The sequence below is a fragment of the Mustela lutreola genome, chromosome 16 (assembly GCF_030435805.1).
Source record: "Mustela lutreola isolate mMusLut2 chromosome 16, mMusLut2.pri, whole genome shotgun sequence".
NCBI classification, from domain to species: Eukaryota; Metazoa; Chordata; class Mammalia; order Carnivora; family Mustelidae; genus Mustela; species Mustela lutreola.
In genome coordinates, this window is record NC_081305.1 from 1,719,023 (window position 1) to 1,744,758 (window position 25,736).

A 25,736-nucleotide genomic window follows, 5' to 3' on the forward strand; every position below is an offset into this window, starting at 1 on the left:
GGTGATTGCCTAGTACTTCTCATGTAGGAGTTTTGAAATCATTCTTAAAAGGTGGAGAAAGTTTTGTGTGACTAAGAATCTCAACCCTGGAGCCCAAACAGAAGCTGTGTTTAGTTCAGAATTTCTTATACTTGTTCCTCTTTCCCTGACAGGGGCTCACTGATTTGTTTCTCTTCATTTATACGTTTGTCTAAATGTTTATGTGTTTTTCTTTTTTTAAGATTCCATTTATTTGACAGAGATCACAAGCCCGCAGAGAGGCAGGTGGAGAGAGGGGGGGGGAAGCAGGCTCCCCGCTGAGGACCTGAGCCGAAGGCAGAGGCTTAACCCACTGAGCCGCCCAGGCACCCTTCAGCTTTATTTCTAAGTGGAAATGTCTGGTTTTACTTTGGTTTTACACGATATGCGTGCTAGAGATGAGAGATGTTCCGTTTTCTGGCTTCCACTGCTCCAATGAGAGGTTACTGGTCATTTTTATCTTTGCTCTCCCGTATCTAACGTGTCTGTTTCCTCCTCTAAGTCTGCTTGAAAGATTTTCTCTTTGCTGTTGGCGTTTTAGCAGCTGGGTTTTGAGGTCCCTCGTGGTGTTCTGGGGGCCCGGCGAGGTGTACGTTAGGCTGCTTCGTGTTGTCCAGTAGTCAGTGAGTCTGTGCCTTCCGGCAGCCTTTTTCTTTTTGGCTTCATTTTGGGTCGTGTTTATTGCCCTTCCCAGTGGATGTGCCCTGAACCTGCGCAGTCTTTCTTTCACAAATGGTGTTTTCCACCGAGGGTGTTTGGTTTTGATGACCTTTCCCATGTCTGTCTGTTCTGTTCATTTTTCCTGTAAGTCCCTGCGTGTTTGCACCTGCTCTGCGTCCTCGTGTTCTCATCTCGCTTCTGGGCCTCTTTCTGCTCTGACTTTTCTTCTAAGGGGTTTCGTTTTCCTCCTAGGAATGTTGTGGTCAGCTGCCGGTCAGACACCAGAGGGTGCTGCTGGCGCGCGGCAGCAGCTGGGTAGACGGGCGCATGCTACCCGCTGGCCGTCTGGATTTTGTCCTCCTGTCGGTGAAGGAGGAGGTCGGTCCTGGCCCGCGGTTCTGTCACTCGCAGATTGCCGTGATCTTCCGAGGCTTTCCCTCTGTCTGGCCTAGCTCCAGGCTGTGGCCTTTCCAGGATCTCCACTGAATGCCCTGGTGTTCAGCGACACATTTCGCTTTGTCAGGTTGGAATTGGCTGGGCCCCGAGCCCCTGGTAAGCGCAGGCTGTTCGCAGGCGTTCAGCTTTGCCCGCAGCTCTTTGCCCGGCCGCCTGCAGTCCCGCCTTGCAGCTGTGCTGCTTGGGTTGGAAGGCCCCAGTGGGGTCCCCGTGTGGATTCACAGCGTGCTCTCTCCCCAGCTCCCTGCCCTGCAGACTGCAGCCCTCAGCATCACTGAACTGTGACTTTTGTCTCCGTGGCTCAGGAAGACCACCTGTCCTGGGGCTGCTTTCCCTGCAGCAGGGGCAGTCGACGTGCTCATCCCGCCCGATCGCAGACTCTCAGGAGCACGGCTGCCCCTCCTGTTGCCTGGTTACAGCTCCTTCGTGGATGGTCCAGTGCTCCCCTGTGGATGGGGTCGGGGAAGCGGGACTGCTCCGCTGCGCGGTGGTCCGTCGGGTTAGAAGGGCGGGTTTAACACCTGGGTCGTTAGAGCCGTAGCCTGCTCTTGGCCGTGTGCGAGCTCTCCTCATGGTGCCCACAGTCTTCGAGGAGCGGCTTAAATGTAGCTCCGAGGTCATGGACCATGAGCCTGCCTCTGTGCAGCCTCCGGGGTTCCCACTGGGCTGGGCTTGCCGTTGCAGGCCAGTGGGGATGCGGCATGACAGACCGAGCTCTACTTGCATGGACTTTGACTTCTTTTTTCCCCCCAAAATGACAGAAAAAAGTGAGGCGCCTAGCTGGCTCAGTCGGTTAAGTGTTTGACTCTTGGTTTTGGCACAGGTCTTGATCCTTGGGGTCATGGGATCAAGCCCCGCATTGGGCTCTGCCCTTGGTGGGGTCTGCGTGGGATTTTTTCCCTCTGCCCCATGTGCACACACACCTTCTCAAGTAGATGATTTATTTATTTATTTATTTATTTATTATTTATTATTTTGTTTTTTTATTTTTTAAAGATTTTATTTATTTATTTGACAGAGAGAAATCACAAGTAGTCGGAGAGGCAGGCAGAGAGAGAGGGAAGCAGGCTCCCCGCTGAGCAGAGAGCCCGATGCGGGCCTCGATCCCAGGATCCTGAGATCATGACCTGAGCCGAAGGCAGCGGCTTGACCCATTGAGCCACCCAGGCGCCCCGATGATTTATTTATTAACGTACCATGTGTTACTTGTTTCAGGGGTCCAGGTCTGTGATTCAGCAGTCTTACAGCTCACGCGCTCCCCTCAGTCCCTCCCCGCTCCCCCCACGCCCTCCCCTCCAGCAGCCCTCAGTCTGCGTCCCGAGACCAAGAGTGTCTCATGGGTGGTCCCCCTCTCCGGGTTCCTCTTGTCTCACTTTCCCTCCCTTCCCCTGTGATTCTGTCTCTTTCTCAGACTCCTCATATCAGTGTCAAATAGATCTTTTAAAAAGTAGATTGAGGGTGCCTGGGTGGCTCAGTGGGTTAAAGCCTCTGCCTTCAGCTCAGGTCATGATCTCAGGGTCCTGGGATCGAGTCCCGCATCGGGCTCTCTGCTCAGCAGGGAGCCTGCTTCCTCCTCTCTCTCTCTCTCTCTGCCTGTCTCTCTGCCTACTTGTGATCTCTCTCTGTCAAATAAATAAATAAAATCTTTAAAAAAAAAAAAAAAGTAGATTGAAAAAACTTACCATGTAAGTGATAAAGATTCATTATGAAAAAATGAAAAGAATTAAAAAGCAGAGTAAGTCCATTGTCCATTTTCATATCTCTTGTCTAAACACGTGACTTGGGGACAGCTGGTGGCTCAGTTGGTGAAGCATCTGCCTTGAGTTCAGGTCATGATCCCGGGTCCTGAAATCAAGTCCTGTGTCGGGCTCCCTGCTCTGCGGGGTGTCCGCTTCTCCACCGTCCTGGCTTGTGCTTGCACGCTCGTGTGTGCGCGTGTGCTCTCTCTTTCTCTCAAATAAGTAAAATCTTAACAAAAACAGACACACGTTCCTGCACATCTGTACTTCCTGCTAGCTGGCCCAGCCGTCAGACCCGCGGGGCGTGCACTGTCTGTAATGTGGTAGCTCGAGGCGCTGTTGTAATGTGCAGCCTGATGGGCCTGCCAACCCCACTAACTCCGGAAATTGTCAGATTTGGGTCTCAGCGGATCAGGACGTGTGCTGTAATGATTGGAAATGGTCAGTGTCTTCCCTGCACATGCGTTGGCGTTTCAGAGTGCGAGGAAGCGGGCTCGTCTCTTCACAGGGTGGTCCTCTGTGTGGAGACAGGTACTGTGTCACCCTGACTGCGTCCGCAGGACTCCCGAGTTAGTGCAGGGCCACAGTGGCTTGGTGACGGCCACAGTTCTGCAGCGTCCTGAAGTGGCTCAGGGCGCTGCCGCAGGAGCTCTGGGGTGCCCAGGGGTGCCCGGGGACAGAGCCTGCTGGGAGCCACTGCCGACCCGGCCAGTGAGCGCTTTCTTTCCGGACCTAGTCCCCCCACTGCTGCACGGCCTGCCACGGTGGCCCCTGCTTCGGAGCTCCCAGGCCAGAGGGCCCCCCCTGGTGTGACGGATGCTCCTGTGGTGTCGACTTCGTGGCCGACTGCCCGTGGTTGGTGATCGCAGGAGACCGGCCCAGCCTCTGCTCTGCCACAGGCCAGGTTTGCAGGGTGTGTGCACAGCCTGTTTCCGTGAAGTTGTCCCCTTGGCCACACTGTTTGCAGACCGGTGCACCGCACCCTGCAGTCAGCTGGGTCGCCACCGTCCTTAGGACCGCGCCGTCTCTCCGGTGGAGTGTCATCGAACTAGAGCTCCAGGGGGCAGGACTCCCCGTCACTGGGCGGCCACGGAAGTGGCTGTCGCGGGTTCAGGCGGTCGTGGCCGATGGCCCGTGGCCTGCAGCAAACTCCCGGAGAGGCCAGGCGTTCTGAGGTGAGGCGCGGCTGTGGGGGCAGGGTATCCCCAGGGCGAGAAGAGGGTGTGGGTTCTGGTCGTCTGGGCAGGGGCTTCCGGTGTCACTCGTAGCACGTGTCCGTCTGCACCGAAGCTTGTGTTCAGAGAGCGGTCTGCTCCCTCGCCAGCACACCAGCCCAGAGCTCGGAAGCCCTGCACCACGCCGTCCAGAGACCGCCTTTAAAACCCTCCGAACCGGTGTGCGTTTGCGTCTGTGTGGGTCGTTTTCCGGGGAGTGGCGTTCGCTCTTACTTTAGCTGCCGGGAGCACATGCCCTTCCACGGTAGAGTCCCTTTTCTGGAAAACCTGAAGGCGTGGACTTGCTTTGACACATGCTTTCTAGTTACATGATTTGACTTGCTTTTTCCGCTCTCGTGGGGTGCCCAGGACGGTGGTTCAGGTCTGCTGTGGCCCGAGTGTGTGCTTTCCTGCTGGTATTTCGTGGGTGCTGGGTATTCTTCGTCGTCATTGAGGTGGTGACCTCGGGCATGTGAGTGACCTGAGCCCTGGAGTTCCCGTCCTCACTCTGCTCCCCCCTCAGCTGGGCGCGTGGGTGTATGAGGCAGGCCCGGGGACCACTGCTCTGACAGCTTGGATATTCTGCTAAGCCCAACCACCCCTTTTTTTTTTTTTTTTTTTTAAAGATTTTATTTATTTATTTGAGAGAAAGCAGGTGGGGGGAGAGAGAGAGAGAGAGAGAGAGAGAAGGAGCAGAAGCGGGGAGAGGGAGAAGCAGGGAGCCGGTGCGGGGCTCCATCCCAGCACCCCAGCACCACGACTCTAGCCGCAGGCAGACGCTCCCCGATGGAGCCGCCCAGACGCCCCAGCCCAGTGACACTTGGAAGTACGCCCTCGTCAGGCGTCAGGTGTGGTGTCACACTTGCTCCCTCGCTCCGTCCTCTCCCGGGCCCTCGGCTCTGCGGCTGCCGAGCCTCCGGGATGTGCGGCCCCAAGGGCACCGTTGGCCCCGTTTTCGCTTGCCTTTGCTGTTGTGTGTCTGTCCCTGGAGGTACGTGGCGGGAAGCGGTGGGCGTCCCACGCGGGTGTTTGGTTTGTCCGTGGGGTGGAAGATGCTCGTCCCACGCAGCTGGAGAAGGGGTTTGTGCGCAGCCCAGCAGCTTTAGTCTCCGTATTTGAGAAGAAGAAGGCGCTCTGTCTGCTCGTGGTAGAGCCCTTGCGAGTGTCTGACGCTGCTGGGTCCGCTGGAACGGGGCTGGGGCTGGCCTGCGTCCGTCTGCCTCCTGGGAATTCCGGGACGTGCGGTGGGTGTCGGACTGCGGAGGATCTGCCGAATGCGGGATTTTTGAGGCCTCTTCCCTCAGACTGGGGAAGATGATCGCTGAGCATGGGTGCTGGCTGCGGCCACCGTGTGTGCTGCCCTGCGGCGTCCCGGGACGCGGACCCAGCTGAGCGCCGCATGGCGGCCCTGACCTCTCTCTCTCTTCTCCAGGCTGTGGTGCTTCCTCAGGGCGGAGGACAGCTGTGGATATTTGGAGGGGAGTTTGCTTCTCCCGACGGAGAACAGTTCTACCACTACAAGGATCTCTGGGTGCTGCACTTAGCCACCAAGACCTGGGAGCAAGTAAGGTAAGGTACTGGGCAGTGAGCTTGACCTCCGGCCTGGCTCCGGTCCTGCACCGGCATCCTGCGTTCACGGGGATGCTGCTCCAGCTCTTGGAAGTCCGGGGTTCCGAGGAGCAGGAGTGCAGAGCCGCGAGCGGCCAGTCTCGCTGGTGCCGGAAGGCAGGCAAGAGCTCGCCTTTTTCTCTAGACCCTTCTCGGAGAAGCCCGGCCCGGCGATCGCTCCCTGACCACTGACTTTGTTGAAGGCGTCGCTGGGCTCGCTGGGACAGCCCGGTGTCCCTGCTTGCTCTCCTGTCGTCCCTCAGTGGCACCTACGTGCAGCGTCTGGAATGCCGTCCCCCTCCCGGGACATCTGTGGATCCCCTCGGAGGCAGCGCTGGGTGTCCGCTTGCTGGCAGTGGACCGTGGTCGTCCCTACGAGGGACTGGTCTTCGGTCTGGTGGACCGAGACTAGCGGAGCTGGGAAGAGGGGAGAGGACGGGGAGAGCACGTCCTTGTGCTCCTCAGTGAACCAGGCTCCACCGTGGTTGCTGGTGTAGTTCTGCCCCGTCGGGGACACTGGTGATGGCTTTGTCGCATCTGGACCGCACGCTCCGCCGCTCAGAGCTGCACGTCGGCAGAACGACCGCAGGACGATAGATGGAAAGTAGGGTTCGTTGGCTTTATTCTTCAGTGTCGGGGGTCATGTGCCCCGTGGCTGGGGCCACGCACAGCACAGTCCCCGAACCCTGTCTTCGCTGTCACAGGCTCCGACCAGAGCTTCCTCGTGTGCTGGAGCAGGCGGCTGGATTGCAGAGTTCAGTCACGGGGCAGCACCCTTTTCGGGGCCTGGGACTTCGATGGGAAGGGAGCCCCACTCCCCAGGGGCCGCGGCGGGTGGTGTGAGGAGGCTGCTGACGCCGGGCTGTGCAGGCCGGCTCTGACCGGCTCCGGGCCCGGGCTGGTAGCTCGCTGGAGGCTGCTGTGTGCGAGGAGGGCGCGTGTGGCCCCGGCTCAGCGCAGCCGCTGCAGGGGTTCGAGTTCAGCTTACCGAAGTGGGAACTGGGGAGCCTTGTGAGCGCTGCCGAGGGCTGATGTCCTTTCTGGTCCCTCGCTCACTCTGAGAGACGTTCATCGCCTCGGCGGGCACAGGGTTCAGGCACGTTCAATCGAAAGTGGTTTTGTCGTGCACATGTGGAACCTGGTCATTTGTCCTCAGTTGAAAGCGTCTTCAGGCCCAGGGCGCCCGCCCGTGTTCCTCGTGCCGGGCTCAGTTGTTAACTTACCGCTCGTCTGTCCGTCTTTGGGGAATTGATTCACGATATTTTCTTCACTTTTTTATCAGTTTGAGTAGCTTTTTGTCCATAATTCTTGGGCGGGTGAGCGGCAGTGCTCAGCTCCACGAGAGAATGCGGCCCCCTTGGCGGGCTCCGCGGGGCCGGGGCTGCTGGCGGCTGCGGGGCCGTGCTCAACTGCTTTACCGGGCGCGCGGTTTCTCGTGGCCTTCAGCCCTGCCTGCTTCTGCGGCGTGTGCTGTGGGTGTGGAGCACGGAAGCCGGGGCACTAGGGACACATGGCCACTCGGGGATGTGCCCTTTGAGGGGCTTGCTGTGGCCACTGTCTCCCAGCCAGCCCGGGACAGCCACCCTTGCCTCCGTGCGACCCGGGCTGTCAGTCCCAGCACGTGGGCACGGCGTTCACGGCTTCTGTCCTGTGTCGGAAGTGGTCTCCGCGAAACAGGTCCCCGCGGTTTGGAGGCTTTCTGCGATTGTGGTGCCAGAGGTTATGGAAAGCGTGTCGTAGAGCGTGTTGGAGGCTGACAAGGAACTGCGCGGCGCTTCCTGTCGCCGTTCTTAACCCGTGCTCGTCCGGGGGCAGTGGCGGGCCTGGGACACCCGGGCTGCTCTGTTTTACTTTGTGCCTGAGTTCGTCCAGCCTTCCTCCCGGTAAGGGCCCCGGGTCTGGCGGGTGAGCGTCGCGCGAGCTGTCCGACAGGCCACGTGCCCCTGACCAGGAGGTCCGGCCTGCGAGGCAGGAGAGGGAGGGTGCTGTCCCCAGCCCTGCCTCCGATTCTGTGTGCCACCAGCTTCTGAACGAGTGGCTGGGTTTCTGTGTTTTGCTGCTTCACGCATTTATCGTTGAGCTGTTTTCTGTCTTCACGGCTGACGAGAAGCAGAAAGTCCGAAGTGGCGTTCGGGAGGCATTACGTGACGACCATTGCCCTCGTCCGTGTCCTCGGTGGCTCCCATGCTGTATGATCTCGGGCACCGAGCTCTGTCTTTCTGTAACGCTTGGTGCTCGGACCGCCCGCAAGCTGCAGCCCTTCTCCCGCCCCGCCTGCCCCAGAGGTGGTTCTGAGCCGAGGAGGGAGGTGCTGCCTGCGCCGCCCCCTCTCCTGCCCTCCCGGCTTCCCACCGCCCTCCACGTGGGGCGGGGGAGGGGAACGCGCAGATCTGCAGAAGGGTTTCCCACTGCTCCAGAAGCCACGAGAGCTGACTCACGTGACCATGGGACCCGTTGGTTTCGTAGGGGAGATGGTGCCACGAGGACACAGAGGGCGGGGACTGGCAGGGAGAGGGGGCACGAGCGTGTATTCCCACGGAGACCGTAGAGGAGCAAGCCCCGGAGCCCCACGCGGCTCGGGGGAGACGGCGCAGGGGTGATGGCAGGCCAGCCACAGATGAAGGCAGGCGCCGCTCGGGGGTGGGAGGTGGGCGAGCAGGACGAGCCCCCAGCCAGGACGTCGATGCATCTGTTCGCCCGGCGCTCTGTTTGTTTCTCGGTAAACGTTTCTCACTCCTGTGGGGGTAGCTTTATGGTTGAGGAGGCTTCCCGAGAAAGGTCAAGGCCAGCTTCGGCTGTATTAAACCGGCATGTCGCGCTTATCGAGCCCCTTTCCTGGCTTTCAAGGAGGTTTTCCCTTTGGGAGGGCAGGGCGGATTCCCTCTCGCTGGCTGACGACTTCTGACTGATCGGAGACAGCCAAGTGTGCTGGCCCATACTTGCGTGCAGGGGCCGGTCTGGAGAAAGGGCCTTTGGGGAAGCAAGTTCAGGTTGCCGGGCGGAAGAGTCGGGGCCTGCAGAGGGTGGTCAGGGAGGAGCCGCTGTGCCGAGGTCTGCAGTCAGGTCACTGAAAGGGACACCTTGATCGGCCAGTGCCTGCACGTAGCCTTGTCTCACGGCCGTGCTGTGCACTGGACGCCCAGGCCTGGTGGTCCCACCACACGCCCGGTTCTGCCAGCAGAGGCTGCGGGGCCCGAGCGGGTGCAGCCAGGGCCCCGAGTGCTGTCTGTACCCGGGGCGGGGGGCGCTGCTGGGGACCACCTCTGCAGCTGCCGTCTGCTAGAGGACGGCCTCTCCGTGACCGAATGCCAGCTTGGTTTTTGGGAAAGTGCCGCTTTAAAAATTACACTTGGATGAATTTCCATAGTTCCGTGCAGCTCGATGAAATCCGTGGAAGCAAACACCCTCTGTGCTTAGGCCCAGAAAAGCGCGTTATCGCTGTGCCCGAAACCCCTGTGCGGTCCGGAGCGTAGGGAGGGAGTCTTGCCTCCCCTGGCTGTTCCTGAGCGTCGCTGCCAGGAGCCCGGTCCGTGCGGCTTGGGGCAGTAGCCGGCTCACTCGGAGCTCTGCGGGGCTCTCGTGCGGACACAGGACGCTGCGTGGGTGCTGGGCGGGCGTCGGGAAGTCACCGGGTTCTGGAAGGTGCAGAGGGGTCTGCCGTCGGCATGCCCGCACACATGCTGGGACGCGCGTCCGTGTGTTTCTGTCGGGTGTGTCCAGGCCGAGTGAGGTGGGGGTTCCCGAGGCTCGTGCCCGTTCAGCTGCGGCCCCTGCTGGCGCACGGATCTGCACGCTGCGGTGCCGGTTTGCTCGGCAGCCCCGTGGGTGAGCTCTGGCCGCGGCCGTCTGTGGCGCTGCTTCTGGCGCACACTGGACACCGAGTGGACTCCACTGTCTTTTTGGGGCTTCCCTGCCTCCCGTTCGCGTCGCTAGCAGCAGACGTCCACTCGACCTCATGACGGTGCGAGACGAGAAGACGGCAGGGTGGCTGACCTCAGGAAGGCCCGCGGTAGGTGGCGGCCTCAGGTCACGTGTGCCCAGCTTTCCCAGATGTTTTGAGGTTTCCTTCAGCCTCTGTCTTCCCTGGGGGATGCCTGCACACCTGCTCTGCCCCCGAACAGAATTGTCACCCTCTTGAAAGGATGGGCACGCCCACGGTGGGTCACCAAGGGGACAGAGATTTCGGCATTCCTTTTCTGTTTGTTTATGAATCTGGGGCTGCCCCAGCAGTTACCTGTGACTCGAAACCCAGAGGGAAGCCGGGCTGCTTAGAACTTTGTGTGTTCAGATGTCATTCTCGTGCCAGGAGGTCACCCTTCCACGACGTACGGCTCACAGAGTCGTGCCGCCGTCGCCGCCCACTCACGCAGAGCAGAGAGAAGCTCCGCTCCGTTACCACCCCCCGGTCAGCTCTCATCTACCCTGTGTCTGCACGTCTGCCTCTCTCAGGTCTTTCATACAACCACGGGCCTGCAGCTGCTGGGCTTTTGGGACCAACTTTCCCTTCACAGAGTCTCTAAGGCCCACTCTGTATGGTAGTTGGTGCTTTTAAAAAAATTTTATTTTTTAAGATTTTATTTAATTATTTGGCAGGCAGAGATCACAAGCAGGCAGAGAGGCAGGCGGGGGCGGGGGATGCAGGCTCCCTGCTGAGCAGAGAGCCCGATGTGGGACTCGATCCCAGAACCCTGAGATCATGACCAGAGCCAGAGACAGAGGCTTAACCCACTGAGCCACCCAGGCGCCCCAGTTGGTGCTTTTTTATGACCAGATGATATTCCATTGTACAGACAGGGCACATTGTGCTCATCCATTCGCTTGTGACGGACGTTTGGGCCCTGGGCACTCTTCTGTTTTGCAAGCAATGCTGCCAGGAACGTTTGCATACAACTCAGGCACTTCTCTGTGCATCTAAGCACTTAGTAGATGAGCAATAAAAATGGTTGAATAATAAAATACAACGTGTGTGCACATTTTCTCTTGATTTGCGAACGGCACGGACATTGGTCCTCAGACCTCCGTAGTGTGTGTGTGTGTGTGTGTGTGTGTGTGTGTTAACGCTGCATCTGAGACGCGTGGGACACGTGGCACCCTCGGAGAGGGCCGTTAGCAGCAGTTTTTTGTCTGATCCGGTTGTGAGGACCATGCCATGTAATTTTGAAGAGTGTGAATTTTGGGACCTGAAATGCATGTGGAAGTGAACACACATGTTGCCTGCTCTCTGGGGTCTGCCGGGAGCTGTGAGCTTGTGGGCTGCGCGCTCTCCAGCCTCCTTTGCAGCTGGGTGTGAGCCCAGCACCTGGAGAACTGGGAGCAGGAGTGCGTGTAGACTCCCTGCACCTGCCCTGCTGGCTCACTCGCTGTGGACGCGCCCGAGCCAGGAGGAGGGTCCGGCACACAGAGGGCGGGGGGTGCGGAAACTGTCCCGAGGGTCGGCGCTCAGGTCTACTGACACACAGGTTGTTGCGTGCTCAGACCTCCAGCTTCATCTGGGGTGGCTTTATGTCGTGATTGGTGGTTGCGCTTGTGCGTTCTGGGGCAGACTGTGTCCTCTCAGTTCTGGGTCTGCCATTGGCCAGCCTGGTGTGTTTCTTGACTTCTAGGTCTTGTTGTTCTCATCTGTAAAATGGGAAAGGCTCGTACCTGCCCCTCTGGTGGTTGTTACCAATGAGAGCCCATAAAAGGAGCCCGCCTAGTGTAAGAGAAACCCCCAGAGACAGCAGTGTTATCATTAATAGTAACAGTTAAAATAAAAGTAAGACAAGGATAGAGTGCCTTAGGTTGCCTGGGTTCTAGAGACTGGTACCGATTATTCTGTACGATGCAGTTGAATACCTTATACTTACTTTGCCCACAATCTGTTGCTCCTTGGAAAAATGGGGCCGAATTCCAGAGGTACATGGTTTGAAATGCAAAGGGAGATGCTCTTGTACGTGTTTCGATTCCTCCTCAGGCCATGTTATAACCATTCTTGGAGGAGGGGCTTTTTCTATTCTGAGGATGAGTCACGAGACAAAGTTCACTGTCGGGTCTCCCTGTGTGACCTTGAATCTCGGGGATTATGAGAGAAATGGTTCCTTTGCTCCCCAGACATCTTGGGGCCACCTGGTGCAGCCCGCTGCTAGAGCGCATCATTTCGTAAGGCGTAAACTTTAAAGTAACTCAGGGGGTCATTTGCCTACATTTGCTTAACCACTGTCTGTGCTGGAGCCACGGAGGGGGCTGATGCTCGAATGTTTCCTGGAGACGTCGCCGCGGCGGCCTCCGGAGGGCTGGGGGCGCGAGCGGCGGCTTGCCCTGTTGGACGCCGTTCTGCACGGAGCTCAGATGTGTTTAAAAGCGCTCACTCCCACAACGTTACACACGTGTTTTTGCGCCACATATAGACCTGGCTGAGTAAGACTTGTTAATTTCCTAGGACTCCGTATTTAGGAGTGACGGCAGTTGAAATGTGCCCGTTGGAGATTCAGATATAAACAGGCTCTTCTGGTTGGCTTTATTTTTCTAAAGGGGTATATAGAGTCTTTTTATAGAAAAATTTTCTCTTTTTGGTTACAAAACAGTGATACTTGGCTGCTGCCAGAAAAAGGGAATTGGTGGGCAGGAGGCTGAGCGAGGGCCTTGGACCTGCAGCCTTGTGGCTGCTGGGCGTCCTCGGGCCGTGACAGTGGGCCATTAGGGTCACGTAGCATTCGGGTCTCCACATAACTCTTTTTCAAGTAGAATCGGAAGCACTATACTGCCTTAGTTGTTGAATGAAAATTCGTTCCCCAGGTTGTACTTTTAAAGTACCGTAGGAGAAGATCTCTCAGAAGGGAGCGTCCTTGTCTCCGTCATGCGAGGTATTTTTCTTCTTACTCGGCTCTGTCATGGGCTGCCACGCAGGGTGGCCTGTCTCCTCAGCAGCTGGCACGCTGGGGACAGAAGTGGCTGCATGCTGTTGCCAGTCGAGGTGGGTGCCCAGCCACTGCAGGAATCTGTGGGTGGTGGCGTCCTGGTGGGCCCAGACCCTCCTTCAGAGCTGTGTTCATTTGGTATTTTTATCAGGAATTTGGACTTAAAAATATGCTTCCCAAATTTGTGGGTGATACAAAGCTGGAAGGGAGAGCGGATAAACTGGTCGACAGAGTCAGCATCCTCGATTCACCTTTGTGGGCCAAATCCAGCAAGAGGAGATTGAAGTGGGAGAAGTGCCCCTCGTGGGTTGCGTGTAAATACAGCCTTGAAGAGTTGACTATAAGAGCTGCCCTTGCTAGTGGAAGAGGAGGGTTTAGTGATTTGTGATGCTGGTTGACATCAGCGCGTAGCGAGGCTGCCCAGAGGCTGATGCGTAAAGGTTGCGGTAACAGGGTCCGGCCTCCAGGAACAGGCACGGATTACTTTTGGTTGACTTTCCCCTGACAAGTATGGTGGTCGTTTTGAGTAACACATTCCCTGGGACGTTAATGAACTGAGGGCCTTAGGGGAGAGAGACCCCGTGATCAAGCATTCGGGGAAAGGTGGGGAGAATGGAATTGGTTCTGGATTGGAATAGGGAAGACCCTGGCAGTCCTCACGGCGGTGTGCGATGCGGCTCCTCATCTGGAAACCCTGGGCCGTTCGAACGTTGTTTTCATTTTGAGATTCTGTGTGTTTGATGGTTTGTGGTGTTGTTTTTTATTTTTTTATTTTTAGAGATTTATTTATTTAGGAGTGCCTGGGTGGCTCAGTGGGTGAAGCCTTTGCCTTTGGCTCAGGTCATGATCTCAGGGTCTTGGGATTGAGCCCCACATCGGGCTCTCTGCCCAGCGGGGAGCCTGCTTCCCCCTCTCTCTCTGCCTGCCTCTGCCTGCTTGTGATCTCCGTCTGTCAAATGAATAAAATCTTAAAAAAAAAAAAAAATTTTATTTATTTATTTATTTGAGAGAGCGTGGGAGCATAAGCAGGAGGGACAGGGAGAGGGAGAGAGAATTGCAAGCAGACCGCATGCTTAGCATGCTTAGTGTGGAGCCAGATGTGGGGCTCTGTCTCATGACCTTGAGATCATGACCTGAGCTGAAACCAAGAGTCGGACCTTAAGTGACTGCGCCACCCAGCTGCCGCTGTTAATGTATTTTTTGTGGTACCTAGTTTTGGGGGAAACTGTGTATAATGCACAAAAACAAGCGGAAGAGAACACGTTGTATAGGAAGTGCTGGGCTGTGTGGTTCAGGTCGCAGCCGCCCTTTGCAGCCTGGAGCTGCCGAGGCTTTGTGGACTGGACTGGACCGAGTTCTCTTGGGCGGGGGAGCTGGGCCGTGGGAGCCACGCAGCAGCGTGCGGGAAGCCGAGGCACCTAGAGCCCGGTTCTCACACAGGAGCTGAGCTTGTAACCGGTAAGAATCCAGGAAGCACACCCACGTGTCAGCTCTTTTAAAATCCGGTTGTTTTCTTGTTGTCGAGTTTGAGGAGTTCCTTGGAGATTTTGATCCTTTCTCAGATGTGTCGACTGCAAATGTTTTCTCCCAGGCTGTGGCTGCTGGTTCTCCTGTGAGCGCCTTCTGCAGAGGAGACGTTTTAAAGGTCAGCGACGTCCAGGTTATCGGTTGTTTCACAGCTAGCTCTGTCCGCGCTTGTGCAGGACGACGGTCTGAGTCTAGGCTCATGTTTTCACATGTGGGCGTCCGGCCGTCCTAGCGCCGTGTGTCGGCGTTGTCTTGTCTTGTCGCTCCGTCGCATGGCTTTTCGCCTTCCGTAAGGGCCGGATGACTGTGTTTCTGGGCGCCTGATCCCGGGCTTTCCGTGCGCTCCGACCGGTCTGCTTTCTCCGCACTGACACGACGCTGTCTCGATTCTGTAGCTTGAGAGCAAGTCTTAAAGTCAGGTAGGTCAGTCTTCGACTTTGATCTTTTCAATATTGTGTTGGTTATTTGGGGTCTTTTTAAAAAAGAATACTGTATTTATTTATTTGACAGGGAGAGAGAGACCCAACGAGAGAGGGAACCCAGGCAAGGGGAGAGGTGGAGGGGAAGCAGGCTTCCCGCCCAGCAGGGAGCCCGATGCAGGGCTCGACCCCAGCATCCTGGGATCATGACCTGAGCCGAAGGCAGAGGCTTAACGACTGAGCCACCCAGGCACCCTGTCTGCTCTCATTCTTATTATTTCTTTTCTTCTGTTTACTTCTTTTTCAAGTTTCCTGGGGTGGAAAATTAGGTTATTGACTTGAGATATATTTTTTTTCTAATTAGTACATTTGGTCCTGCAAATTTCCTTCTAAGCACTTGATTCCACTGTATCCCGCAAATTTTGATAGTGTTTTCATTTTCATTCAGTTCAAAATATTCTTAAATTTTTCCTATTTTTTCTTTGACCCACATGTTATTTGTAAGAATATTGTTTAACCTCTATGTGTTTGGGACCTTTCCCAGCAATCTATTACTGGTTTCTAGTTTATTCCTACTGTGGCCTAACAAGCAGACATTGTCTTATTTCTGTTATTTTCAGTTCATTATGGTATGTTTTGTGGCCCAGAATGTGGTCTGTCATGGTGAATGTTCTAAGTGAGCTTGAGAAGAATGTTCTTGCCCATTGTTGGATGACGTGGTCTGTGGACGTCCGTTCCATCCTGGTGATCGATCGTGGGGTTCAGCTCTGTCCTCGTCCGTGTCCGCTGCTGGGTCCGTTTTTGAGAGACGGTCGTGGAGTCTTCCCAGCGCAACGGCAAATAAGTCTGTTTCTCTTTGCAGTTCTGTTAGCTTTTGCCTCACATAGTTTGGCATTCTGTCGGTGGGCGTTCTGTTGTTGGATTTGTACGTGGTAAGAACCGGTCTGTCTTTTGGGAGGGTTCATCCCTGTGTACTTAGGTGGCGCCCGCTTACATCCCTGGTGACTTTCCTTGCTCTGACGTCTGCGCTCTCTGAAATGCAGTCACTCTGGTTTTTCCCTGGTTAGCTGGTGGCGGGTGCGTCTTCTCCGTGTGTCTGCATGTTCGGGATGGGCTCCTTGTACAGCGCGTGGCTGGGGCTTGTGTTTTGATCCAGTCTGGCGCGCTCTGTCATTAGACGGTGGGTTTGGACGTTAGCCTTCGCCGTCGTTATCAGCAGACTGGATCAGTCTCCCGTGCTGTCACTGTCCCGTCTGTTGCCCTTGTCCTTTGTTCTTCTGTTTGTCTTTGACTTTTTTGGTGTTTTTTGTGGTTTTAATTGATCCTGTGGTAGGATTCCGGCTTTCTCCATTCTCAGTGCGTCCGTTACACCAACGTTCCTGCTGCTCTGGGTGGCTCCCTGCGGTGGGCCGTGGGCGTGTGCAACGACCCGAGTCCACCTTCCGATAACGTGGTGCCGCTTCGCGAGTTGTGCGTGTGCATTGAGATGGCGACGTGCTCTCAGTCCCTCCCGGTCGCTGTGTCATTGCTGTCTTCTCTCTCCCCCTAGAACAAGCTGAAGACACGTGTGTGCAGAGGCACACACAGTCAGACACATCGCTCTGACTGGTCACTGTGCACCAGTTGTTGTTGTGAGGGGAAGAACCCGGAAAAGAAAACATTTTTATTTCACCTTCACTTTATGGCTTCTTCAGTCCGTTTCCTTCGTCTGTGTGGATTCGGGGTTCCGGCGCGCGCGCACGGTCTTTCGCTCGCGCTCTCTCAAAGACTGTCGAGCATTTCTCGTGAGGCAGGTCTGTTGGCACCAAGTCCGTTAATCTTGGTGTGTCGGGGACAGTCCTCGTTCGCTTGTGCAGGACGCTCTCGCAGAGCGCGGAGCCGGGTGCCGCTGGGGTTCTCCGCTGCCGCCGCAGCTCCTCGTCCTGTCCTGGCCGCCCCGGTGTCTGAGCAGGCGCCGGCCTGGATTCGCACCTTTGTCTCTCTGTAGGTAAGGTGTCGCTTCCCATGGCTCCTTTTGGGATTTTTTTCTTTACCTTTGGTGTTCTGTAATTTGAAAATGACAGGCCTTGGTATCCATTCTTGGCATTTAGTCCGCGTCGTGTCCGCCGACCTGCATCGGGGTTTGATGTCAGAGTTCAGTCTGGGGAACTTCTCGCCGTGGCGCGGTGTCCTTCTGGCCCTCTGTCTTCTCCTTCCAGCCCGTCCTGCTTCTGTTCTGCCTGGAACGTAATCGCCCCACGGCCCTGGGGTATTGTCCTTGGTTTTTTCCCAGTCTTGGTTCCCCTTGGTTTGGGGTTTTCCAGCTTTTCCTTGCTGTATCCTCTGGCTCTGGGGCTCTTAGCTGTGCCGGGCCTGCTCGCAAGCCTGTTGCAGCCATTCTGGGCAGCCTGCGTTTCTGTTAGTCGTTTGATCTCTCGTATTGCTTTCTGGTTCTTTCTTAGGCTTTCCGTCTCGCCGCTTTCATTGCCTGCCTGTCCCTGCATGCCGTCTGCGTTACTGTCACAGCCCTAAACGTGTTCATCACAGGCGCTTTAAGATCCCTGCCTGTCTGCTTCTGGTGCTTGCTCTGAACCTGCGGGCAGATTTTTGCCTTTTGCTGCGCCTCGTACACGTCCCCTCGCTCGCGGGCTGGAATTGCTGGCCAGGAGGCGGCGTGTGAGCGGGCTGGTGCGCGTCCTGGGAGGAGGGCTCGGCTCCCTCCTACAACTCCCAGGGCCTCTCGCTTTCTCTCCTCCCTTCGTGGTGGGCCGCATGCCCAGACGGAGCTGGAGCCCACCGTCTCCCTTCCTCGGGTCCGTGCGCCTCTGGTACCACTGCAACCCGTGGAGGGCCCTGGGTCGCTGCTTGGCCCTGAGGGTACAGAATGCTCGGGCGCTTCTCAGAACGCTCCTGCCCCTGTGCCCTGCCGCTGCCGGAGGCACGAGCGGATTGTTTGGTGGCACTTCTGTGGGAGGGCGATGGAGCCCCTCGGGTAAGTCTCCCAGTACGGAGGCCCTGTGACCGGGTCCCCCTGAAGCATCCCACTCCGCATGTGGCCACACTGAGCCTCCTGCAGTGTGTCTGTCCAGTGCAGGTTTTCCTGACCGCGTCCGCCCGCTAGCTTCTGCTTCCAGAAGCCTCCTGTGCTCGCCTGTCGGCCTTTACTTCGGGGCCCGCAGTTCGACCTGTGCGTGAGTCAGGAAGAGTGGCCGGCTTTCAGTCTGTTCAGCTTCCCGCTTGCTGGGACCGAGGGGTGACTTCCAAGTCCTTTGATGCCAGACCAGAGCTCAGAGTTCCCTTCTTTGGGTTCTTTATCCCATGTATTTTTATGTTGGGCTTATTGAGATAAAATCACATTCAGTGAAATGACGGCCTTTTAGCTGGACGGTTAGAGAGGAGTTTCTGCTAATGCACAGACCTGTCTAACCACCGCCGTGCTCGGGACAGATGAGGTGTGCATCTGTCCGGAAAGTTCTCTCCTGCCCACTTGCCGTCAGTCCGCTTGTGCTCTTTGGCCCTAGGCAGCTACTCTCATCACCAGGGATGGATTTTTGCCTTTTTAAGAACCTCCTAGGGGCGCCTGAGTGGCCCAGTCAGTGAAGCGTCCGCCTTCGGGTCAGGTCATGATCTCGGGGTCCAGGGATGGAGCCCGGCGTCTGGCTCCCGGCTCAGCGGGGAGCCTGCTTCTCCCTCTGCCTCTGCCTGCTGCTCTGCCTGCTTGTGCTCTCTCATTCCGTGTGCCAAATACAGAAGCAGAATATTAATAAAACAAGATTCTCCTGAGCACGGAATCCCACAGTACGTGCTCTTCGGCTGCTGGCTCTTCGGCTGGGTGTGGTGTGTCTGAGACCTGTCCACGTGGCATGTCTCAGGGCACCATCCTCCTCTGTTGCCGAGAAGTAGTCTGCTGTAGTGAACGCACCACGCTCGATGCACTCCCTCATCGAGGCACATCTTGGCCGCTTCCGGTGTTCGACAGGAGTAAAGCTTCTCTCGATGTGTGTGTAGGTCTTTGTACGCACTTGTGTTTCCAGATCTGAGTGAGGATCTGGCATCCCATGGCCAGGTCATGTGCCAGCACGTCTCACGGTGTAAGGAACAGTCGTGGTGGTCATGCCACCTTGCCCCTGCCGCCGTGCTGTGCGGACGAGCCAGCTCTCGGCCCGTGGCTTTAGGAGAACTTGAGCCTGTCGTTGGGTTTTGGCTGCTAGTGGCCTGGGTAGGGACCACACTGTGCTTTGGGCTTTCGCTCCCAACGACTGAGGGCGGAGGCAGGTGACCGTCTCTTGCTGTCCTTGTTGGCTGTTCGCGCGTCTTTTCTTTCCTGTTTTCGTCTCAGCCTCCTGTTCTGCCTTTACCTATAATCGTACTGGGTTTATCTTACTCAAAACATGCAAGGGTTCTTTTACGTATTCTGGGTGCAAGTCATTGGTCAGGTGAGTGCAGAAATCGCCCCCCATTTTCCGTCTCCTGTCGTTTGATTCTGTGATGGTTTATTTTGAAGAGCTGAGGTTTTCGGTTTTAACCGAGTCCAGTTTCTGTAAGGCCCTGTTTGCGCTCAGGTGTCTTTACTCCAAGGTCATGGAGACAGTCTCCTGTTTGGTTCTCCACGGTTGTAGGAGCTAGTAGACTCGGTCTGGGTTACCTGTGGTCAAGTTCGACGGTTCTCGGTCAGTGCTCGGGAACAGAACTCGGTGTAAAAAGTGGTCTCTTTCTTCCCATTCCAGATCATCGGGAGGCCCTTCCGGCCGGAGCGGACATCGGATGGTGGCCTGGAAGAGGCAGCTAGTCCTCTTTGGTGGCTTCCATGAGAGTACAAGGTTGGTACCCGCCGGAGAGATCTGTCTTTCCTGGGACGGTAAGGAGCGGAATTTTTGTCGGAAGAACCACTTGGAACACGCACGGGAGGTGCCGCCCGTCCCGAACACCGGAGCCGGCTCCGTGGATACGCGGCGAAGCGGCAGCCCCCGCGCTCTGCCCCCAGTGTCTCGAAGTCCGCAGTGCTGAGCGGCGGCTCTGCATCCTTGTTTTGCACTGAGACCTGGACGTGATATGGCCGATCCTGGTAACTCGAGATTTTCCGCCTTTACCCTGGTACAGACTCGCCCGGAGGACTTGTGGAAAGTCTGGTTGCCGGCTCCCGCCCTCTGCTTTCTGACTTGCTAGGGATGGGGTCTGAGAATCTGCCTTTCAGCAAATGTGGGTGCTGCTGGTGCTGCTGGCTGGGGGACCCCACTCTGAGAGCCTCTGGGCTAAAATTGAACTTGTCTGTGTTGGGGACCGTGGCGAGAGCAGTGCTGTCTGAAGAGGGGCCTCCCGCGTGCCTGTGTGTGGCCGTGTTGGTACGAGCCGCCGTGATTGTGTGTTCCGTGTGTGCTCATGTCCGGCCAGGCGCACTGGCTCTCCAGTTGCTGGGAGCCTGTCGTCCACACCGTCGCCTCTCAAAGGTCCCGAGTTGAGTCCAGAGAAACAGGACATGACAGGTCCCTATTCTGTCACCACCGTCATGCCGTGCTGGTCTGTGTAACACGGCGAGGCTGTCTTGCCTGGTGAAGGCCCCTGTGTGTGCTTTGCCTCTGACCAGGTCCCACATGGGGGAGGGCGGTCAGGGGTCTCTCCCGGTGGCCATGGTCCACACTTCCCTCTCCTGACCCCGTGACAGGCAGCAGAGTCGTTCGTTGATGACCCGTCCCGGCCCCTCCCATTTCTCTCACTCGCTCTTTCCGGACAGCGTCCGGCTCCTGACCCGTTCACTGGACGTTGGTGTGGAGCTGGGGGTCTGCGCTAGGGTCTCGCGCTGTCGCTTCCCCGGTGCCCGCTCTCCGTTGAGGGGTGGGGGTGGGGCTCGGTTAAAGCTGCAGTTTGTCTTGGTGAGTGAACGTGTCTTATTACTTGAGGAAAGGGGACATAAATTCTTAAAAGCTTTGGGGGGGATTTTAAAAACATGATTCAAGCTCAACAGGAGCGATTTTGTGTCCTTCAGGGTGTAACGTGGGTGTAATCATGCTTCAAGATTGAGTCTCAGAGCCCACGCTGTGTTGGAGCAGCTCGAGACCCCATGTCCGAGGTGGGGAAGCTGGGCCCCCCGCTGCCTAGTGGGGTGTGGCCTCCGCTGAAGAGTGCCCCCCCACCCCCGCCGGTGTGCAGGGCGTATTGCTGTGTTGGATGAGAGAGCCTGGGCTGTTGGTAAAAGTTTATACCTAAGGGATTGTCATTTATGATTTATTGTTGATATTTTCTTTTTTGAACAAGGAATTATTTGTCACACACACACGGGGTCTGTGAGTGTGTTGGTACGTTAGTTCACCTCTCGAGTGCGAGACGGTGGGACCAGCACAGGCCCTTGGACTGGGAGCTCACAGGTTAGACAGTGGATCAAGGTCTGTAATGGTTGTAAAGTGCAACATTTTCCAAATCAGAACTGTTTTCAAAACTATTACAGTCTGTTACCTTGCTTAAAATTGTTTATGAAGTACTTACTTTACACACACAGGAAAAGGCAAAGATACCAGAAAAGCTACCTGTGCAGTCACCTTCCATATGAAACAAGTTAGTTTGGCTTTTAAAAACTGAAGAACAGGGGCGCCTGGGTGGCTCAGTGGGTTAAGCCGCTGCCTTCGGCTCAGGTCATGATCTCAGGGTCCTGGGATCGAGCCCCGCATCGGACTCTCTGCTCAGCGGGGAGCCTGCTTCCTCCTCTCTCTCTCTGCCTGCCTCTCTGCCTACTTGTGATCTCTCTCTGTCAAATAAATAAATAGAATCTTAAAAAAAAAAAAAAAATAACATACACAAGATTTAAAAAAAAAAAAAAACTGAAGAACAGTTGATATTTATGTGTAGAATAGAATTTAAAAAAATATATTTATTTGAGAGAGAGAACGAAAGCACGAGCAGGGAGAGAAGCAGGCTCCCCGCTGAGCAAGGAGCCTGATGCGGGACCCGATCCCAAGACATTGGGATTGTGACCTGAGCAGAAGGCAGACGCCCAACCCGCTGAGCCCCCAGGTGCCCCCAGGATAGTTTCTTACTGAACACCTGCAGTGCGAAATCTGCGGAAACAGTAGAATCTAGTGATGCCCTCCCAGAACTCTGAGCCTCCATGTTCCCCCATGCACGAAAAGCCGTCCCACAGACGGTGTGTTTCCGTGGGTGCCCGTCAGGAGAGGACCGGCCAGGTGGCGGCCTGTGCCCCGTGCTGTGTGTGGCAGAGGACACCGGTCTCTCGCCGGCACGCCTCTCCCGGCTGCCCTTCCACACGCTGGCTGCGGACCGCTGCAATCGGAGAGACACAGTTGCTCACACTGGGGGATGGCTTCCCACTGAGGGCCTGGCTGTCCTGAGCACCTGGAGAGCAACTCCTGGCATCTTCTGCACGAAAAGCCGTCCCACAGACGGTGTGTTTCCGTGGGTGCCCGTCAGGAGAGGACCGGCCAGGTGGCGGCCTGTGCCCCGTGCTGTGTGTGGCAGAGGACACCGGTCTCTCGCCGGCACGCCTCTCCCGGCTGCCCTTCCACACGCTGGCTGCGGACCGCTGCAATCGGAGAGACACAGTTGCTCACACTGGGGGATGGCTTCCCACTGAGGGCCTGGCTGTCCTGAGCACCTGGAGAGCAACTCCTGGCATCTTCTTGTGTCTTTCTGACCCAGGGTCTTGGCTTTGCCCGTGGCTGTCCGTGAAATGACGCCAGAATGCCGCATCCTTGAGCCGCTGCTTTCCCCTGCACAAGCTCCTGCTCACGGTCCTGTCTGCGCTCAAGTCCTTTGCCACTAAAGTCCCAGGAGCGCTAGGCAGGGCACAGAGGCAGGGCCCCCTTACTGCTCCCCAGCTGCTGGGCTCCGGGCACGGGCCTGTAGGCACGCCGGTTTCAGGAGTGCTCAGCCCGACTCGGGGTCTCCACCCGGCTCTAGCCCAGCTCGGAGTGTCTCCTTCCTGAGTTTGCACTTGGCTCGTAAGTCCTGAACTTAGAAGTACACGCATGGTAACCTAATGTAATGACTTGCAATATTGAGGTTTTTTAAACTTTGTAAGGAAATTTGGTATAACTTTCAGGCTAAAAAGGCTTTCAGCTCTAGGCAAATTACCGTGTTTCCCTAGGCTAGCATTATCTCTAGTTCCCAGATGCAAACTCACACATGCCCAGGGTCCCTTTGTGTGGATTTAATGAAACCGGTAACTTACTACAAATGGCAGAAAATCTGCCTTTAGTCTGAATCAGAGTCACTTTCTAATGTCCCCACCTCCTTGTTTGTGTCTTTGTGTCGCCACCAGAGATTACATCTACTACAGCGACGTGCACGCCTTTAACCTGGACACGTTCACGTGGAGCAAACTGTCCCCATCGGGGGCTGGGCCCACGCCTCGATCGGGCTGCCAGATGTCCGTCACCCCGCAGGGCAGCATTGTCATCTACGGGGGCTACTCGAAACAGGTAAGGATGCGGCGGGCAGGAACCAGGAGCTCCTCTCTGGCCTTGTTCACTGGCACCAGGAATGGAAACTTCCAGATAGGATTGTGAATTGGTTTATTAGAATCACTTTCTGTTGAAGTGGAAGTGGATGCAGTGTTCCCCTGTTCCCCTGGGAATGTACGGAGACTCCTTCAGCCGTATGAAGCCACACGGTGTTGTGATGCATATGGCCGGCTTGCCACAGTGTGCGGGATTCCCTTTGCAGGGTGTGGGGGCTCTTCATGCTGAGCCCCAGACACCAGCTACCGCGGTCCGGCAACTGTGGCGGTAGAGCCGCCAGTGCGGGCAGTGCAGGTGGGCTGGCGTGAGCGCCCCTGCGTTCCCCTCGGGGATGTGCCCCCCACCCGGCATCTGTGCCTGCCCGCGGCCCCGCCCCGCTGGCACGTGCCTCGGAGCCCCAGAGGGCCGAGCCGGTGTCTCAGTGCAGGCTTTTTCTTAGTCTTTAGAGTTTGAAAATGTCTCCAGTGCAAAGTGACTTAAAAGAATTAGTGAGCGCTTGACGCCCGCCCCCCAGACCCTTCTGTAGTTAGCACTCTGCTGTCCTCGCGTCCTGGAGCCGTTCGCAGCGTCCGCCGTCATCTTTCTGGGCCTGTTTCGGGGAAAAGTGCAGCATCAGGCCCTTCCTCCGAATGCCGGAGCGTGCGTAGCAGCGCATGGAGGTCAGCGTTCAAGTTTGTGTAACTTATTTATTTTATATTCTCTCTGCATCTGTCGGGGCTCGCACTCGTGACCCTGAGATCGAGAGGCGCATGTCCCTCTGGCTGAGCCCGTCAGGCACCACTTCAAGTCCCATTTTGAATGTGTGGTTTCTCTGCCGTGATGCACACGTTTTAAGTGTGTACCTGCTGGTCACAGAGGCGAGCGGGTGGGGGCTGGGGAGTGCTCTTCTGCCGTGCCCTCCCCTACCCAGAGGCAGGTGCTGCTTTGTCCCCCCTTGTCCTCGACGTGTCTGGTCTGGGACTTCTGGCAGATGTGCTCGGTGGAGGAAGACATCCTTCCTTCAATGTGCTTTTGAGGCCCGACCCTGTCGCACGTGGAGTTCCTCGCTGCTTCGTGCCAAGCAGGTTCCACCACGGCAGTTTCCCGGCTCTCTGTTGGTGGCCACCGGGCTGTTTCCAGCTTTTGCCCATTAGGAACAGTGCTGCTCTGAGCGTTCCTGTGCAGGTCACGTGTGGCTCTGCCGTCTGGTTTCTTGGGAAAATACCCAGGAGTGGGACTGCTGGGGTCACAGGGTGGAGTGGGTCGCAGCCTTTTCTGCACCGGTCGCCCATATCCTTGGCCACGCGTGACGCTGCCAGTCTTTTTTGTTCTTGGCCCTTCTGGTGGATGTGTGGTGTCTCACTGTGGTTTTGAATTTCATTTTCTACACGTTAGAATGGGCCCTCTGACTTGGGGGCCGAGCAGGTCACCTGTGGGTGCTCGGGATGACGTAGGCAAGGAGTCTGTCCCGCAGTGGGGTAGCGTCCCCTTCTGCCTGCTTCCCCCCGCCTCGCCCCACTGAGTCCCGGCTCTGCCACTCAGGAAGTGGTCAGCCTTTGTTCTGAAACGAGGGCCTAGGTTGGTTTTCTGGCCTCAGCCAGGTGTTTGACGGGAGGCCCAGGAAAAGGTGGTTTCTGCCGGGCGCTTGCGCCTACATTGTGTGCTTCGCTGCCGCCGGAGTGGGGTGCAGAAGGGAGTCTCGTGATGCTCATGAGCCTCGGAAGGGCCATGCTGCCTGCTCCCGGCAGGGCTTCGCAGCAGCTGCTCTCTCCAGCTGGCGGCGCCGGCAGCGCTGTGGACCCGCCGCGGCCCTTCCCTCAGAGGTCACTTGCGCCGGGCCTCTGTTGTCGGCATCCCGGGGGAAAACTTCTCTGGCTCCGTGGCGTTGATCACAGCCGGGGAAGACCGTTCTGGCTCCTGTGGAATACGAGAGTCATTCCGGGTGGGCGGCGGCTGCCTGAGCCCTGACTGGAGCACGTGCCCGGGTCCCGGGAGCCTGCACTGGCGGGGTGCTCCTTCCTGTCCCGAGTCCCCACCCAGGGCAGGCGCCGTCGCGCACCATGGCGGTGCGTGAGCTGACAGCCGCCCGCCGGACACAGCGTCCGGCGCAGATGCCCTGGAAGCAGTTTGGGGCGGCCGGCGGAGCAGGGTCTGGACTTGCGCGGTGGGAGAGACGGCGTCGGAGTGGTGTCCTGCTCCTCAGGCGGCCACCTGGGCACCGCAGCCGTCCCCGGACGGCCATCGAGAGCTCTCTGCTGTTGCGCATCCGGGGGAGCCGGGATGCGATGGCGCGGACTTTGTAAAGGACCTCCCAGCGCCTAGATGCTGAGGCGGCCGGCTGGCAACACTGGCTGCTTAGAGGGGGGCACGGCCTTCTGCCCCGTGTCAGCCTGGTGAGCCAGGCGTTTGTGCCTGCTTTTGGAGTCGCTCTTCCTGCCGTTGGGGAGGATAGCTCTGGCACATGGGGTCGTTTCTGTGGGTGGTTCCGTGCTGGTTCTCCGCCGTCGGGGCGGGAACAATGAGGCTGTGGGCCTCCCTGCCCTGCCGTGCCCCTCTTCTTCCTGGGAGCTGCGGGAGCACCTTCTCCCAAGGGCATGTGGGGTCTTCCTTTGTCTCCGAAGGCCCTGGTCAGGGAGTGCTGAGGAGACTATGGCCCTGGGAACACGGGTTCCTTGAAGGTGCTTCTCCCACGTGGTCCTTTCCACATGGTTTGACTCTCAACCTGGTTGCAGGCACTGTGGACCCTCTTCCCGCCCTCTGGGGACAAGCTGTT

The 25,736-nt window shown here is 57.0% G+C and overlaps 1 protein-coding gene across 4 annotated transcripts in view; it reads left to right on the top strand.

Moving 5' to 3' along the window:
- Positions 1 to 25,736, top strand: part of KLHDC4 (kelch domain containing 4) — a 44,870-nt gene that overhangs the window by 13,229 nt on the left and 5,905 nt on the right. For all 4 annotated transcript variants that reach the window (XM_059150779.1, XM_059150780.1, XM_059150781.1 and 1 more), the window contains 3 exons: positions 5,520 to 5,656; positions 19,244 to 19,336; positions 22,786 to 22,945. In XM_059150779.1, the coding sequence (XP_059006762.1) occupies positions 5,520 to 5,656; positions 19,244 to 19,336; positions 22,786 to 22,945 (390 nt within the window). The remainder of the gene's footprint in view (positions 1 to 5,519; positions 5,657 to 19,243; positions 19,337 to 22,785; positions 22,946 to 25,736) is intronic.